The 16,671-nt window shown below is 33.9% G+C and overlaps 2 protein-coding genes across 4 annotated transcripts in view; both read right to left on the reverse strand.

Moving 5' to 3' along the window:
* LOC137391900 (hepatocyte nuclear factor 4-gamma-like) overlaps positions 1 to 8,878 on the reverse strand; it is a 35,985-nt gene extending 27,107 nt beyond the window's left edge. The window contains exons 1-2 of one of the 2 annotated variants that reach the window (XM_068078452.1): positions 8,873 to 8,878; positions 788 to 883 (exon numbers count right to left, since the gene is read on the reverse strand). In XM_068078452.1, coding sequence (XP_067934553.1) covers positions 788 to 866 — 79 coding nt within the window. In that variant the 5' untranslated portion in view covers positions 867 to 883; positions 8,873 to 8,878. Of the gene's footprint in view, positions 1 to 787; positions 884 to 8,729; positions 8,832 to 8,872 lie in introns of those variants that run through there. The other variant, XM_068078451.1, reaches the window with a different exon arrangement.
* Positions 8,879 to 9,899: 1,021 nt separating this feature from the next.
* The window catches only part of LOC137392019 (dolichyl-diphosphooligosaccharide--protein glycosyltransferase subunit STT3B-like), a 29,549-nt gene continuing 22,777 nt past the window's right edge, over positions 9,900 to 16,671 (reverse strand). For both annotated transcript variants that reach the window (XM_068078605.1, XM_068078604.1), the window contains 3 exons: positions 15,800 to 15,913; positions 13,101 to 13,298; positions 9,900 to 10,287 (listed from right to left, as the gene is read on the reverse strand). In XM_068078605.1, coding sequence (XP_067934706.1) covers positions 10,210 to 10,287; positions 13,101 to 13,298; positions 15,800 to 15,913 — 390 coding nt within the window. In that variant the 3' untranslated portion in view covers positions 9,900 to 10,209. The remainder of the gene's footprint in view (positions 10,288 to 13,100; positions 13,299 to 15,799; positions 15,914 to 16,671) is intronic.

Consider the following 16,671-nt stretch of genomic DNA (forward strand, 5'->3'; position numbering starts at 1 on the left):
CGTTTATCAAAACGCTTTAAAGTCTTCACGTAAGATTGTAAACAAAATTACGGACAAATCTGAAAATGATGGATAAGATTTAGACCTTAGTGACTTCAAATCAGAGTGTAGTTCTGATCTTCTCAGGCACACAATCACTAAAGTCACAACAAGAACAAAAGAATTATTGTTTTTGATGTAGTCGAGTCATTATTAGTATCATTTGGTGGACATTTTTCTACTGATCACTTTCTATTATCACTATTATTTAAAAAATGTCAAAGTGGTGGGCAATTAGAGGTGGCATTTAAATAGAGGTTTTAATGTTTTTTTTAATCATAAAAAATATACACACTATCAAAACAGCAACCGTTATGTGTCTTCAGTTACCTGTAACACCACATCTTTTAAAAAGTGTAAAAAACTATAATTTGCTATGATTAATTTATGGTTTTTTTATTGAGTTTCACAAGCTTGAAGCTTCAACATGATATTCAGTTCACAAGGAATTGTGCTATCCTAAGTACTTTCACAGTCAATTGAATGTTGTTAATATGGTTTAGGATCAGGGAATTCGCTTGTGTATGCAAGATTAGGCTTCAAAGTATTAATTGAAAAACCACTTCATACAATAAACTGCAATTGCAACTTGATCTCTAAGTTTGCAAAGATTATCCATCGCCATACTGTAAATAACTTTAAAATTTTTTACTAAAAATGGTTGTACATCAAACAATAAATATTAATGTAAGTTCAGTGGCTGGTAACTCGCTTAAGATGAGGTACACAAATACATTAATGTACTCACTTTCTGCGGCATCACTGGAAGTCGCCTCCCCTGCGGCATGATCATGTGACTGAATGTAAGCAGAGCTGCTAGACGCCATTCTAGTCAGTGCGATGCCTAGAATAACATTACAACACGCCTGTGATACTCAAGTCTAGAGCCTACTGAACAGGAGGAAACGCTACCCGTGCATAAACACTCTCATGTTTTTCTTAGTACTGGGATGGACTAGCTGTGAATTATATATAACACAGCCAGACAATCTAGTAACCACCCTAGGTAGAGCGCACTTAAACAGAAAACCGTCTGATAGAGACACATCCTACCACAAACACTGATGAAGGAGAAGATATACAGCCATATTAGCCTAGTTGTCTTATAGGCATCTAATATAATGAATGACCTAATGACCTTAAAGATAAACTTACGCAAAATTTTAGTAGATTTTACTAGAAAGTATCGGCATTTTTCTATCATTTCCAATGTTTTTGATGTTTGACATGATCTGACTGCCAGAATGTCTAAAGATTAAAATCAAAACTTGATCGCTGTTGAAACACTCCGAAAAAAATACGAGTCAAAATGATGTCACTAGTTGCTCGACTGCGTGTCTCTCACGTTATTGATGTCGGCTATTGAGGTGAAGCTGCAGCATTACGCATTTCTATCCTATCAGTCTCTTGGCAACTACAGATGTCATATATGCGCCTTTTTGAATATGAGTAGGTTATTTAAGCTGCGACCAAGTTTTGTCGATTTTAATCTTGAAACAACTTGGCAGTCACATCACTTTCGATATGAAAAGCAATCGCAAATATTAAAAAAATATTGATACTTTCTGATAAAATCTTGTGGAAATTCACCTTTAATAAGGAATTTATTAACCAGAGTTGTCCTTTCCTGATAATCCCCTAATAAGGAAGCTAATTTATAGTTATAGAGCCGTGCAGTGCCTTGTAAAACGACCTTATGTTACATAATTAACTTCGGGCTAACACATAATAAAATTTCGGTAAAATTTATTGCACATTGACAACTGTTGAATGGCACAACTGGGATCATTGTTGACCGAATTAACAAGGATGTCAAGTGAAATATCTCGTGTAATACCATACCATGCTCTATGAGCCTAACAACAGCACCAATAACTTATATACACAATGATTTCTTCAGTGATTATCTATCGCATTGATCAGTTCTGCTAATCCACTATCTAAAAGCAAATCTAAGTATTTGCTAATTTGCTTTGGTGACAATGTTTGTTGATTCTATCTTGAGTTTTTTGGCTGAGTAATGCTTTTAAGAAGTTTAGAAAGTCTGATCAACACCACATTTTGGTATTAAAGAACAGGAGCTCAGTGAACAGCTAGTATTCATACAACTTTTGCTTAACAAGCATACGACAGCTGTATTACTAACTACTAGTACCCAGCAATCTGGTGCGCTGTGAGAGACCGTCAGGTGTGTCAAAAAGCATAGGGTATAAGTATGTGCAAAACTATTCCAACATCTAGGAATATGAGCAATTAGTGCAGTTGGTAGCGTGCTGATATGCAAAGCATTGTGTTGTGAGTTCAAATCGCTTATGATGCAATATTTTTTCGCAACCCACAACCAAGTCTGCAGACAGATGCGGCATTTATCATAGTAAAAATTAATCTTTTGATATGAGATGTAAAATGATCCAAAAGTATTTTGCACTCTCTGGCATTACTCAGTCTGAAGAAAACAGGAGGCCGCATGAAACCTTCAAGAAGGTGAGAAAGGAGGACAAGTGTTCTTTCAGATTACCTTCCATCAGCACTTTACATTAATAGTTTGCATATGATCTAGTTAGTGCGTGCAACATTTGACCAGTCATATTTCAAAGATGCCCATACTGTTCGGTATACATGACAACTTGTATGTCTAACTATGACTCTTTAGTCATAATTCAAGGGAAAAGACTTGAGGCAACAATATGCTAAAAGGAATATAAAAGCAAACTTTTACCTGATGGCCAATAAAACTACACCACCTCAAGGTTAAAGGTAAAAAGCAACCAAACTACTGTTTGTTTTACAGAATTAATAGTTTCATTAGATGCCCATTAGAAAACTTGCACACACTGAAAAGGCAAAATCAAAGCAGAACATCAGGCAGGTTTGATAAGTCGTATTTTATATTCTGAATTATTTTGCCAATCGTCTCACGGACGTTTACAAGATGAGTTTAACCAGTTAGTAAACGGAATACAGATCTATAAATGAAGAGAAGAGTATTGTAATAAAAAGTGAAGCTATGCTGGCAGATCGCCGCCAGGTCAAAAGCAGCATAAGAAGATGTCAACAAATGAATGCACAAAAGATGAAGTATGTTTCTATAATCCAACCTCTACTCTTGTTCACCAAGCGCACCGTTCCTCTACCATTGAGCAAATACTCAGCTCAACCAAAGCAAACTGACATCCAAAGTAATGTTCGTTATACAACGCTCGGAGTTTCTCATCACATGGCTGTTTCAAAAATGAAACTAAAAATACTGAATTGTTGGTTTAAATTGAAAAGAAAACATATATAAGGTAATCTGGTTTAAAATTCACCTAGCCTAAATTAGAATAAGTTGAAAAGCATAGTTTTATCACCGGCTATACCTTCGCACCTGATTATTATGAAGTACACACATATGCTCATTTGTGTTTATGGTAGAGTTAATAAACTGATCTGTATTGTCAACGCCTTTATTACTTGATTTTTTGCATCTCTATTTTATTACTCTGTATTTATTAAGAAATGATCAAAAGTTTCTAGGCTATGAACTAAAGGAATCATAGCTTTTTTAAGTGAATTATCAACTTGTGGCAGTTTATGCCTATGAAACCGATAAAATAAAACAAATTATGTAAGTAAAAAGTGTACTTATATAACTAAACGGATGCGAATACATGATAAATATTATCAGAGATGAAAGCTTACACAAGCCTAGTGGTAGAAAAAGCTAAAAAACAAAAATATTCCAGCGGGAATTCAAGCTCGCCAGTTTTTCCATAAAACGGATCTTCCAGAATTAATAATTCACCAACATGTATCAGTTACAGCAGAATAAAGGCTGGTAAAAGCAAGTAGTGTTAAGGAGAGATAACATATATGTAACATATGACAAGGTTAAATCTTTGGGTTAAAAGAGACCATCATCAAGGCATACAGTGCCTGTGGTGAAGAACTATAGAGACACGCATGCCTTCGGTAGGTAAGCTGAAACAAGACTCCGAAACAACTAAAAAGCGTCCATAACGCATAGTCGCAGATACTGCTCTAACAATGCTGATTTAGATAAATAAATTTACATTAAAATTGATGTAAGTAAAAGAGGGCATAAAAAGTCACTTTTCAGTGGATCTTTGGCTTTTCGAAAGTTAAATTTTGAGAAAGACGTGAAACTGAAATGAGAGTAGCCCATATCTGCCCGAATTAGGATATGTATTTAGATAGCTATCGTTTGTCATTCACAGAGCAATAAGAAAACCTGTTTTACTTGCTATCTCCTCTATTCAACATTGCGATTGAGTAGTATATTATCTGAAGTAATCTTTAAAAATGGGAACGCAACTCTTTCAAATTTATTGAAAAGGCAGCAGTGATATGTTTTCAGATTATAGACTGTTATACAAACGCATAAACAAATTTCATAAAAGGCTGTTACTTTGTCAAAGGATATTCTCTCATAGTCCATTTAATTGTACATGAATGAAAAAAATACAATTTACAAGATGCTTTGATTGCTATCAAAAGTAATTACCTAGAAATAGTAATGGTGATAGGAAGAAGCAACCTTTGTGTCGCTAAACATATTTCAATGAAAAGTACATATAACTGAACTATAACTAAAAAACATATTGCAGCTGTTAATGATTATGAACCTTCTAGTGCATAGATTCTCAGACACTTATTATATATAAAACAAGTTCTATAAATTAATCAATTTTATAAAGGAAATTTGTTTGAGACTTAGTCGTTAGCTGCTGAAGGTGCGATCATGCAGAATAGTCACAAATGACTATTTTTAAACTCAACATGAAATTAAGTGTTGACTTTAATATTATAAGATACCGATTTATTTGGTAAATGTTGTTAGTGATTTCATTATAACTGTAATATCTAACTATTAGATTATTTGAATTGAAGATTAGCTCAAGCTTGTCTATATACCTTAGTGAGGTACGCATAAGCAATTTATTTCATATTGAAAAAGGAAAATAAATTTGTTTGAAAAGTATTTTGGATAGTGGCTGGTTTTGTCCTGTCATATATTCTTATAAAACATCGAACAATTGATTATTTAAAGCAGTTTCATTGTTGCATATCAAAGGTCGTCATAATAAAATGTTGTTTCCACAATGGTTTGGCCTTGTAACGCAATGGAACCTCTATATGCAAACATACAGCTTTCCCATATAAAAAATCAAATTTGAGAAATATTTAACATAAAAATTTTCTCCAACATGAAATTGATGCATACAAAAGAAAGTTTAACAGAAATGAATATGTAGAGGCTGAGGGTGAAAATACAAAAACAAAGAATAAAACAAAATATCTAAGTAATAAACAGATATAAATAATAATATATATAGTTAGTGTAAAGTATATAGTCTAATAAGTAAGTTACATGCAATATCCTTACTATTACTTCTCTCTGTATATCGTCCATTTCCTAAATTGCCACGACTACACCATCCGTCATCTGTATCTAAGGTGAAGTAAAAATAGAAATCTCTTTTTATTAATTTAATAAGTTTAACCTAACTTAAATATATATATATACCATAAAACATCTAATTGAACGCCACCTCTATTTGAATGCCACCTCTATTTGAACACCATCTTTATTTGATCCCTACTATGGGAGAACAGTTGAAAAATAGAGCGCCACCTCTATTTGAACGCCACCTCTATTTGAACACCATCTTTATTTGATCCCTACTATGGGAGAAAAGTTGAAAAATAGAGCGCCACACTCTATTTGAACGCCACCTCTATTTGAACACCATCTCTATTTGATCCCTACTATGGGAGAACAGTTGAAAAATAGAGCGCCACACTCTATTTGAACCCCAACTCCATTTAACCGCCACTTTGACATTATTTGATCTTTATGGGCCCATAATATCAAGTGAACAGCAAATAAGTGTCCACAAAATTGTATTAATAATTATCGATTTACATCAACAACAATTAATTATCTTGCTGTCTAACTCCCAAGCTTTTCGGTTTTTTTTTTGTTAAATTTTGAAAGTAACACCATAGAAATAATTAATAACGGTCTCTGGCTAATAGTAGTTCCTTGTTCAACACGGTTTTGATACTTCGAAGCACATGTACATAAAAAACATGTATATATAGATGTTTTTCTATCGTAAATTTAAACTGTCTTTTATAAGCGTGTATATACACATGTATATAAAAGAAAATTTGGGCCATAGGTTACATTTAGCGAACAAAACTTTTACGCATTTTTACGCATGTAAAAGTTTTGCTCTGCCAAAAAATTGTTTGGTCACTAATATCGACTAGTTTAGCAATGCAGAAAAAAAGCTGAGGTCAGAAGACATAATGGAAAGTATTGGACGATCAGATGTTCGTTCTATTGAAAACAACGATCAAAATGCAGCTATTTGAACAAACAATGCAAATATTTTTGTTTTAAAAACGTTAATTTTTGTTTCTGTATGTATTATAAGTATACTTCGTTTATGTCACATGTTCATGAATATATATTTGTAGCATTTGACAGATTATCATTGTATAACTTGTAAATTTGCAGATGTATAGCATATTATTTGATAGCACCGTTGCAGTAATCTGATCTCACAATTGATCGACGTTCATAACTCCTCTTCTAATGCACACAAAAAGATAGTTTTGGCTGCAAACTGTAGCAAACATATCAATGCCTGCTATAAGCTTTTATGCAATGTAATTAAATAGAAATAAAAAAGAAACAAGTTTTCAAATTTAGAATAAAATAAAAATTGAAAGTTCCAACAAATCGCAGAGCAGGATACAGGCTATAATAACACCTCAGGTTAATTGCAAGCAGTAGATATCAACTGGTAAAGACATTTGTCGGTTTCTCAATCCATAATAATTAAGAGATCTTTTACGAGTTGGAAGTAAGTTAGCAGATTCATTGCAACCAAAAGGTATAATAATCCCTCCAGCAAAGAGAGAGGGCAAAATATAGGAGACATTTGCTTCGTCCATAAAAGGGCTCAACTTATCTTATACAGCGCCAGCCTCTATTTGGATGCCATCTCCAATTGACCACCACTATTACAAAAGAAGGGTTGTAAAATAGAGCGTCATGGCATTCAATTAGAGGTTTTATGGTACCTTATATTTATTCCATTTTTATCCGTGATTGTTTGCAGTATTGATTACAGAGTTGCATTTTAGGGCTGTGAAATGAACTTAACAGGTTAGTATTTTTATAAGAATATTTGATCAAAGATATTAAGGTTTTGACCATATGAAGCAGGTCTTGAAAAAACTATATTTTGACTTGAAGTCAGGCTTTCTAGTTTGACTTTAAAAACATCAAACTTTTTAGTTTGACTTTGAGAAAATCAAACTAGAAAGTTTGACTTTTTCTTTGCAAACTCTCGCCATCCATACAGAAAACAGTTTAAAAGAGGGCAGAATTGTATTTTATGAAATAGCAGCAACAGCCTCGAGAACTTTTAAAAATATTTATAGTAAAAGTTCTGCGACCTTGAGAATAGAAATGTTAATTAATAATCTGCAAAGAATTTTTGCAAATAATGAACAACTAATGGTGATGAACACTTTTCAGCTTACTCATGAATTTGTCCATTATCATTACATTATATTATGTTGCATTGTGCCATTTCATGCTTGAATTTTTGGAAAAATAGGATTTGAGAAAATTGTATCGGCAAATTTATGTTCTTACTCAATGATATACCAATGCCACCACATCTGTTTTCTCATGTGCATCTACCAGCCGTACTGACTTTTTATCATCTCCATGTATTCCCATTTCTTACTTTATCTAGCTTTGTCAGTCCCATTAATTATAAGTTCTGTCAGTTGTGTTGTCTATTGTAGGCCTACTCACTTCGCCAATGCTCATGCCAGTCTCAAAAGTGTCATGTAATTGTCTATTTCCTCAACTCTAAAGAGCGTCCTTTTTAGAATGAAATTCTCACAACACCTTCAATCGATGTTTAACTGTTTGTACTTTTCAGCTTAGCCTAGATGGTTTTAATAATTTCATTTGTTTACTTACTTGATTTTGCTGCTTTTTGTTATTTACTGTCATACTCCAAAATGTTCAAATGTGACTTGTTTTATAATTTGACACCTACTTCTTAAAGTGCATTTCATAGCACGGCATATACATGTATATGACAAGAGCATCAACTACAAATGGAAAAGGCAATTGTGCATTTTATCCATCAATAATAGAAAGAGAACGTTCTCCTATATTCTAAACTTGCTAAGACTAATCCTATGTAACTTTTAATTGTAGGCCTACATAACAATTCATATGCATTTCTGCGGAGTATCAAAAGATCAACCATCATTTAAGAAAAGCAAGCAGTTGAGCAATTAAATCTGCGGTAATTAGTGATGGCTTTACTACAGCAAGCAAACCCATGATGTTGTTACATATTAGTGTTTTGCCAACATTGTTTATAGGTTGATAGTTATATTTCGTTGTAAAAAGGAATAGCTTGATAAGAAATTCGATAAATATTTTTGTGTAACAGTATAACCATTCAGTTTTAAAAAAGATTAGAAACGTTTCAAGTGACCAAACGAGCAATATAACAAGTATTCGTAAGAAAAGATATCGTTGGATCGACGTTTACTAGACATTGTAAAACATCGTTCAGCAAACCCTACATTTATACTAGGAGTCTAATTCGCAGGTATTTAAGTTATGGTAAAAACTACAGATATACCTGATTATAAATCTGTATCATCTACCGTCGTGATATCATGTTTCCTTTTGCGAAAAGCGTATGGCAATGCAGCAAAGTTAGTTGCGTAGTGGTGCTTTTTCGTCACAGAAAAATAATGGAATTGTAAAAAAGTTATTACTCACGGTAAAGTCAAGTTAATGTAGCCTTGGCACCAAGAAAGTTGAATATGTCGCACTTGAACATCTCGCTTTGTAGACCAAATTCATAAATTATAATGACTCACATATGTGGTAGGTCCGTTAAAAATCACATGTCTCCAGTTTCGATTGTTTCTCAAATGCGTTGACGCTACACATAAAGTTAGATCAGCAGCAAGCGAAATAGCAGATGCGCAAAAACTAAGCAAGGCCAGATCTTGTTTGCTCCCTTGAGCGACATGGAATATTGCTCATTCAAATGGTTTTAAGCATTTACTTGAATTGAAAAAGCAGCAATGCAAGTTATAGTTCAATGATAACTAATGATACGTACGTGTTGATAAGATGTGCGGTATGTTAGTTCATTTATTAGTTAACACTTGCATACTTTCTGTTTGTATTACGTTATTTTTGTTGGTCCCTGTGAGTGGACTTCTGATGGAATAGAACATTAAAATGCTAACAGCTACTAAACTACTAACAATCTAATCTTCATCCAAACCCTATCACAGTAGTACGTAGCATATTACAAGCAGTACGTAACTCCTAGGGAGCATTGTACTCGGCAAGATGTTGATAAAATGATTAAACATTTTGAAAATAAAACCAAGCATATATGTGTGACTGACATTGCACCTGCTGAATGGTTTAAAACTGTTTACTTAACCCTCAGTTGTCGGAAACGTACAGGAGTATGACTGGCAAGTTTTATGAAGATACATGAACGATATGAGTAGATTTTTATGAAGGTTTTACATGTAGAAAAGAATATGATCTGAAATGTAGTTGAGCTTTCACCACAAATATTTGGGAACAGAATAGTAAAATTTTCCCTTGCACTAAAATTGGTAAGCATAAGCCATGCTTTGGGAGGATGCTAAAATTACATAAATCTAAACACATGCGCTACATACATGAACCTCATCTTACCAGGTATGTATTTATTCCATGAAGACTTCTAACTATACAAATATGGACCCTTACACTTGTGCGACTACAAACACGAATCAAGAATGAGCGATCACTTTATATACGTTTATAGAAAGTAATACAGCAACAAAACAACATTATAAACTGTTTACTTTTTTCTACATGCTGATACATAACAAAAAAGAAATACAGTATTTGTAGTCTCTCACTCATGCTCCTAGTACATTTAGAATATTTATTCATAACAATGACACGTAGTAGGAATGGCAAATAAGGTGGCCAAGAATCAACCATGTGTCTTTAGTAGTATGGACCAGCTGAATTGTGGTAAACAGATTGTGATAAAGGACAGGGTCACTACAACAATTAAACAAGTGTAGCACATTTCCTTATCACTTCTTAGCCTTAGTCTTCTTTCCTGGTACAATGCGCTTTCGATTTCCCAAAGTTCCTTTCTTATTTCTTGATGTCTAAAATACCAATAAACGGCTCATATATATACAGGAAATTTCCCTCAACATAGTCAGGTCAATGCACGCAGTGGTGTGTCAGGGAGCAGCGCATCATGTTAAAATGGACATGAAAAGTGTCGCTTTTAGTAGTGTCAAAAACATGACGCGCACATATGCTGTGCTATTGTAGAAGCAAGATACAGCAATGCTCAAGGTCAATGAGACAATTGCGGAGTGTTGCCCTAACAAGCAATTTGGTGAGCTCGCAAAAGTTATTACAAGAAGATGAGTGAGTCAACATGGTCTACATGTATATATACATTGTATACATGTATATATCTATAAATATATTTTGCAAGTTTGTGTCTCCGTATGTGTTTCTGTGTTGCTCTGGCCATAGCTATTAAAATCTTGGAAATAAAATTCCACATTTTGATTTATTTGAACTCAGACATTGCAAACGCAAGATTTAAATCCATACGGTCTACCACTGAGCTATACAAGACTTATTGACCAAAGCCACTAACATATACCATATAACGTATGCACGCGCTAAATAACACAGTATTTGAAACTCTATGAATTCTATTTACTCTATGAAACACGATGCTTTTTCGTGAACTTCTATTTTCGGTTTTTCGTAAGGTTCCATTGCTAAATCTGGGGTCATGGCCAATTATTTTCACGCGAAAAATTGTACTATCTCCTTAGGAAGAGGCTCTACAATCTCTCTCCGTTCGGTCAGACAAAAACAGTCCACTATTTCATTTTTACATTTTTACTAGTATCGAGAGGTACCAGTATCGAGAGATACCAGTATCGGGAGGTACCAGTATCGGGAGGTACCAGTATCGAGAGGTACCAGTATCGCCGTATTCAAAGTTTTGATGGATAGCTTCTGGTGGAACAGTAACCTTTTTTATACACACACACACTTCTATGCAAGAATTGTTATTATTAACTCAACATATTCAGGATTTTTATTGTTTTCTCAGTTCATACTAATTGTATTATTACCAAATCATCTCATACTGTAATCATAGCAAAACTGACATAATTTAGCTATTACTCGCTAATTATTTCACATTTACATCTAAACCCTTTTATAGTCGTTTTATTTTTCTTCAATTTATTTAATTTAATGACAAGACATTTTCCTCATGATATGAAGCTTGAAAGTTACAGTTGTTTGACAAAGTTTTAAAACCTTTACAATTGTTTTTATGTTTACTTAAATTATTTCAACTACACAAAACACTTCTTTCATGATATGTAGTTTAAAAGTTAGAATGACAAATTTTGTTATATTTTGAATACAAATCAATTTTCTGTCCAAAGACTTCATTTGGCAACGCCGGGTAGTACAGCTAGTATGTATATGTATATATATATATATATATATACATTTATACATATATAATTATATTATATATGCATACATATACAACAGTTTTTACGCATCATAAAACAAGGTTGCCGTTAAACCTATTATTTTGTGCATTAAATGTATATATTGTGAGCTATCTATCAAATCAGAGCATGACCGTTGCATCAAAAGCTCCCGATACAGCAAAGCAATTTAACATTTTAGAATATTGCTACTCATGAATGAATCGCAAATAAAACAAATATTAAAAAGATTTCATAAGTAATCAACAAACCTGAATGTAGTATGCTAATTTTGATTATTGCTAAATCAGTCAAACAATTACAGTGCGCCCTCGGGTTACGACGACCCTGTTATGTGATTTTCCCCCTGCAAAGTATAACACGCCGATTTTTCTCTCTCCATACAAATTATTTTTCGAAATGCGAAGAACAAATATGCCAATATGCTATTCGCCGAAATCCATCTAACAAAGAATGAAGGAGATATGATGCTCGATCTTGCTCAGTTCGGCGTTATCCGCTATTAGTTATTGTGAAAGTGAAACTGGAAACAGACAGGTGATAAAATTTTAGCAATGAAAAAGCTGAAGTTCAGTAAAATAGTTAAAATACATACTAAAACATTTAAGTATGTGTTTGGTGAGCTGAATTCATTAAAGTTAAATTAAACGTTTTTATGTTATGTCTGCCTCTAAGGTAAGGAATCCTACAGTAAATGCTGCACGTAGCACATTCTAATGTTACATTTTATTGCAGATCATAACCACTAAATACACCGAATACACAAAAGTTACTGTAGGTAACTATAGTTACAAAGGTTATATTATTTTGTTACTAATTTTCATACATGTATGTACAGCATGTATATAAGATTTTTGATGATTTTTACCAGGGGATGTTTGTATTAGATATCTGCTTTGGGTTTCTATGCCCCTCTACAACAAATTTTCGCCTTACAATGTTAACACTGTGAAACGAATTACAACCGTATGCCGAGGGTCCACTGTACTAGAATAAATATTAGAGAATTGTCTTTCCTTACCAAACTGCAAAAAGATAACTTTAAAGGGATTGATTTATTATATGAAGTACAACAAAGAATACCAACTAATGAGGACAGCCGGAAGAGTCAGTGTAGTATTCCAATGTTGAATAGACCAATCCAACATTGGAACACAGGGAACACTACAACGGCGTATGCATGTATCAAGACAAGGTATTGCTCCTGTTCATTGGTCAAAACAAGCTATTTATACACAATTGTTATTAGATACATTTTGGCTTTGAGCAGGGCGCCTCTGTTACCGGGTTCCCAGCCACTAAGATACATTCAGAAAATGTCAACAAAGTAAATGCAATGCTCGTATCCACATACTCAACACAATCGGTTGAAAAAGGCCATGTTATCTGGGCTGCCACACCCGCTACCCAGCGATACTCACCTTTTTAGGGAGAACCTTTCTGAGACGCTTGTTAAGTTGAGACTTCTTGTTCACATTGGTGTCCTTAAGCACCTTGTATATGCGTACGAGCCAGTGCTCTGTCGTGTATGCTTCCTCAACATGCTCCAGCTGGAAGTTCTTGTGTCCAATTTCAACATTGCGAGTCCTATCAAAGCCGGGAGGGGAGCGAAAGTCCAGCTACCAAAACACAAGTGACATTGAAATTAAAAGACCTTCAACACCGTTTCCTGCAATTGAATGAATTGCCACATGTTGTTAAACATTGGTTATTGCACTTTAAGACAAAGAACGATTTCATAGGATTTTTATTGAGAGTAGGACTGATGTTGAGCGGGCAGCTGGCGACCAAAACATGTAAGTACAGTCATACTTCGAGATACGAGTGCCCTAACATGAGAAACTCGAGTTACGAGCATAATTTGAAGCAAGTTTCTTCCTTAAGACTCGAGTAATCTTTGAGATATGTGTTTACAAGGCGGTTATTGATGGCCACTACATGGTCAAGTATGCAAAAGACCGCTTTTGAGAACAACCTTTCTCCTTGAACCAGTTTGAAAAAGGTTTTTAAAAGGTTGGCTAAAATTATAGTGAAAGCGAGGCAAACGGCGCTAAATTGAAAACAGATAGTAAAAATATGACTATAAACTTAGTTTAGTAAAAGATCAAAACTGCGCTTGAACTGTCTGTTTACTAAGCAAAATTCATTAAGGTTAAATTGAAAGTTTCAGTTACATAGCGTCAGAAGAATTTAGTGTACCGAACACATTTCTGTCAAGTCACTCTTTCAAACCGCTGTTGGCCACTACGTCTGTTTCGAAAGTAAAACCTAACAGTAGTTTACTTAGTAATGTTACATTTTATGCAGATTTCAGCAACTAAATATATTATTTGACAGTAGTTTTGTTCTTATGTTAGCATAGGTACTGAATTACACAAAACACATTTTTTACTGTAATATTCTGTCTTATGTCTTTTTTCATAGTTTAGTAACAGATTAATTTGTACTTAGTTATTTTACATAGGAAATAGTGCCTTGAGACATAAGTGAATTGGCATACGAGCTCAGTCCCAGAATGCATTAAGCTCAAATGTCGAGGTATGACTGTAGAAGCAAGACTGGATTAAAGAAAATGTTTTTCACTCAACTAGATTAATAAATCTCACTATGTGTGCGTGCGCACACATAGTGACATAGAGAGAGTGACATAGTGATATATGCTGGTAACCTTGAATGAAATTGACCAAAAAAACGTGAAAAGACATTGCGTTTATTCATACTAGCACGTGCGTGTATGCGCGCGCACACATACTAGTATGAACAAACGCAATGCCTTTCACATTTTTTGGCTGATTTCATTCAAAGTTAACAAGCATACGCTTGGTGCCTCTGTAGCCAAAATATTTGGTTTCAAAACTCCGTCTTGTTCCTGAGAACCAGCCTTTTAAACACCAACCTGCAGACTATCTTATTAGAAATGAAAGAAAGCCCAGACATCTGCAAGGCTCAATGCAAGTCTTTGTTGTTCTAAATGTTATACCTTTAATATAGCTGTTATACTATTATAAGAGATATGAGTATATAACGTATCTTACCAAAATTTTTACAATTATTTGCTAAGTGCACCAGTTGGCTCTTTGTAATTTAATACATTAGCGACGCGCTTCATCTATTATGTCGTTAATTCTAGTCTGAGTAAAAGAACTCCTATAAGAACTGCTCTGAAAATCACTGCGTATTTTAAAAGAGGTGTTACATGATAGTGTCATAACTTTCAACAAATATTAACATTAGGGGGCCTACCACTTTAAAAAAAAAAATTCAAATGCTGCCCTTTGCAAGAGATACACAAATTGCTAAATACCTACTCCTACGACTGTTATACAAGAGCTCACGTCTGCCTATGTAACAACATATATGAAATTAGGCAATCAACTGAGTCTTAGTTTAAGCGAAATAATGCAAACTTTACATATGTTTCTTGAACAGTATTAAGAAAAGAGTATGAAAACCTAGCATAGATCGATGTAGTCAATGTAGTCACAGTGATATAGCATAGTTTATACCAGCAATGACAGGCACCATAAACCTGACTCCGCAGTATGCAGACATAGACACCTGATAAAGAAGCTAAACCTCCTATCGTTGAGCAGCAACACAAGATCATCAACATATTAATATTTAGCATATTCATATTTGCAAATATGTATGTGAAAGGATTTATTTAATTCAATTCTAATTCAATATTCAATTCTTGGACATTTTATCATCTTTAACTAATATGTAACTTTTATAAAACACAAGGAAGATGGAACAATATATACAATTTTAAAATTTCTACAGAAAGTTACCCTGAACTAAGTACTGAGTTGTGAGGCTGCCGTGAGTTTTGTAAATTGTTAAAATTTCTTTGTGCTTAGAAGAAAGTGAAACAATTTAAAAAAATCTAATGACTATCATGGAAAGTGAAAGTTTGATCAGTTGTTACCCTACAAATAATCATAAAGAACTAATACATCTTATGGTAATATGAGCAGACGACTTCATATTAGTGAAACATGTGGCATCCACAATCCAAAATTAAACTTAACAGATAATACCAAATAGCAAAGCATTAATAGAAACAGACATACACTCACATTATACACTTACAAATTTGTAAAAGAAGCTGAGAGCATACCTGAACCTCTCCGAATCGGTAGTAACAGAGTTTGTACATGAGACAGTTGAGGAGGGTCTTGGAACCACCGGAGTCGACACGGAACTCTCCATTGGGTGTGAAATAGTCACTCTCCTAGAAAGGCACAAAAGATTCGAATACAAACACAAATTAAGCAAAATACATTTCACAATCGGTATACGCACATCACTAAAAGCATTTATTGATACTTCAATGTAAAAAATCACAGAAATCTTTTGTGATTGACGAAGGAGAGAAGAAAATGAAAGCAGGTGTTGACTCTTATAAAATACTATAAAATAGATAACAACAGACTGACATGTTAGAACCTGTTCTGCAAAACCCAGTGTTCCTGGATAGTTATTGTTCATCTGACCCATATGATTACAAAAAACCAGTATAGACTCCACGAACCATTTTACCTGATTTAATTTAACTATAAAATCCAAAAGACCTATTTAGGTAAAAATGTTCATAGTTAGCCAACAATATAATGTACTAGCAGCACTCTCATAAATGAAATTTAAATGACATTGAAAGAAGCTAATTACTATGATGGAAGTTCGCTAAGCCTTGCAACAAATAGGAAGCTTATTTTACCCGACACAAAATGGTCATCTCTTTTAGAAAACCAGATAAAAAAGTTTGTTCGTTTCTCACTTTATAAAGCTAACCATATCAAATAAATCTTTTGCATCATCTGGAAAACCATATTTTACCATTTTACCATGAATAAGCAAGGTGTACTCTAAGTTCATTATAAAATATCTTACACTGCCAGGGATTACCTCTGGTCTCCTGTTCACTCTGATATTTCATCTGAAAATTCAAAAAATAACTCCTGACTTTAAATTTCCCACCTTCACTTCCTT

The sequence above is a fragment of the Watersipora subatra genome, chromosome 3 (assembly GCF_963576615.1).
Source record: "Watersipora subatra chromosome 3, tzWatSuba1.1, whole genome shotgun sequence".
In the NCBI taxonomy this organism is placed as follows: Eukaryota; Metazoa; Bryozoa; class Gymnolaemata; order Cheilostomatida; family Watersiporidae; genus Watersipora; species Watersipora subatra.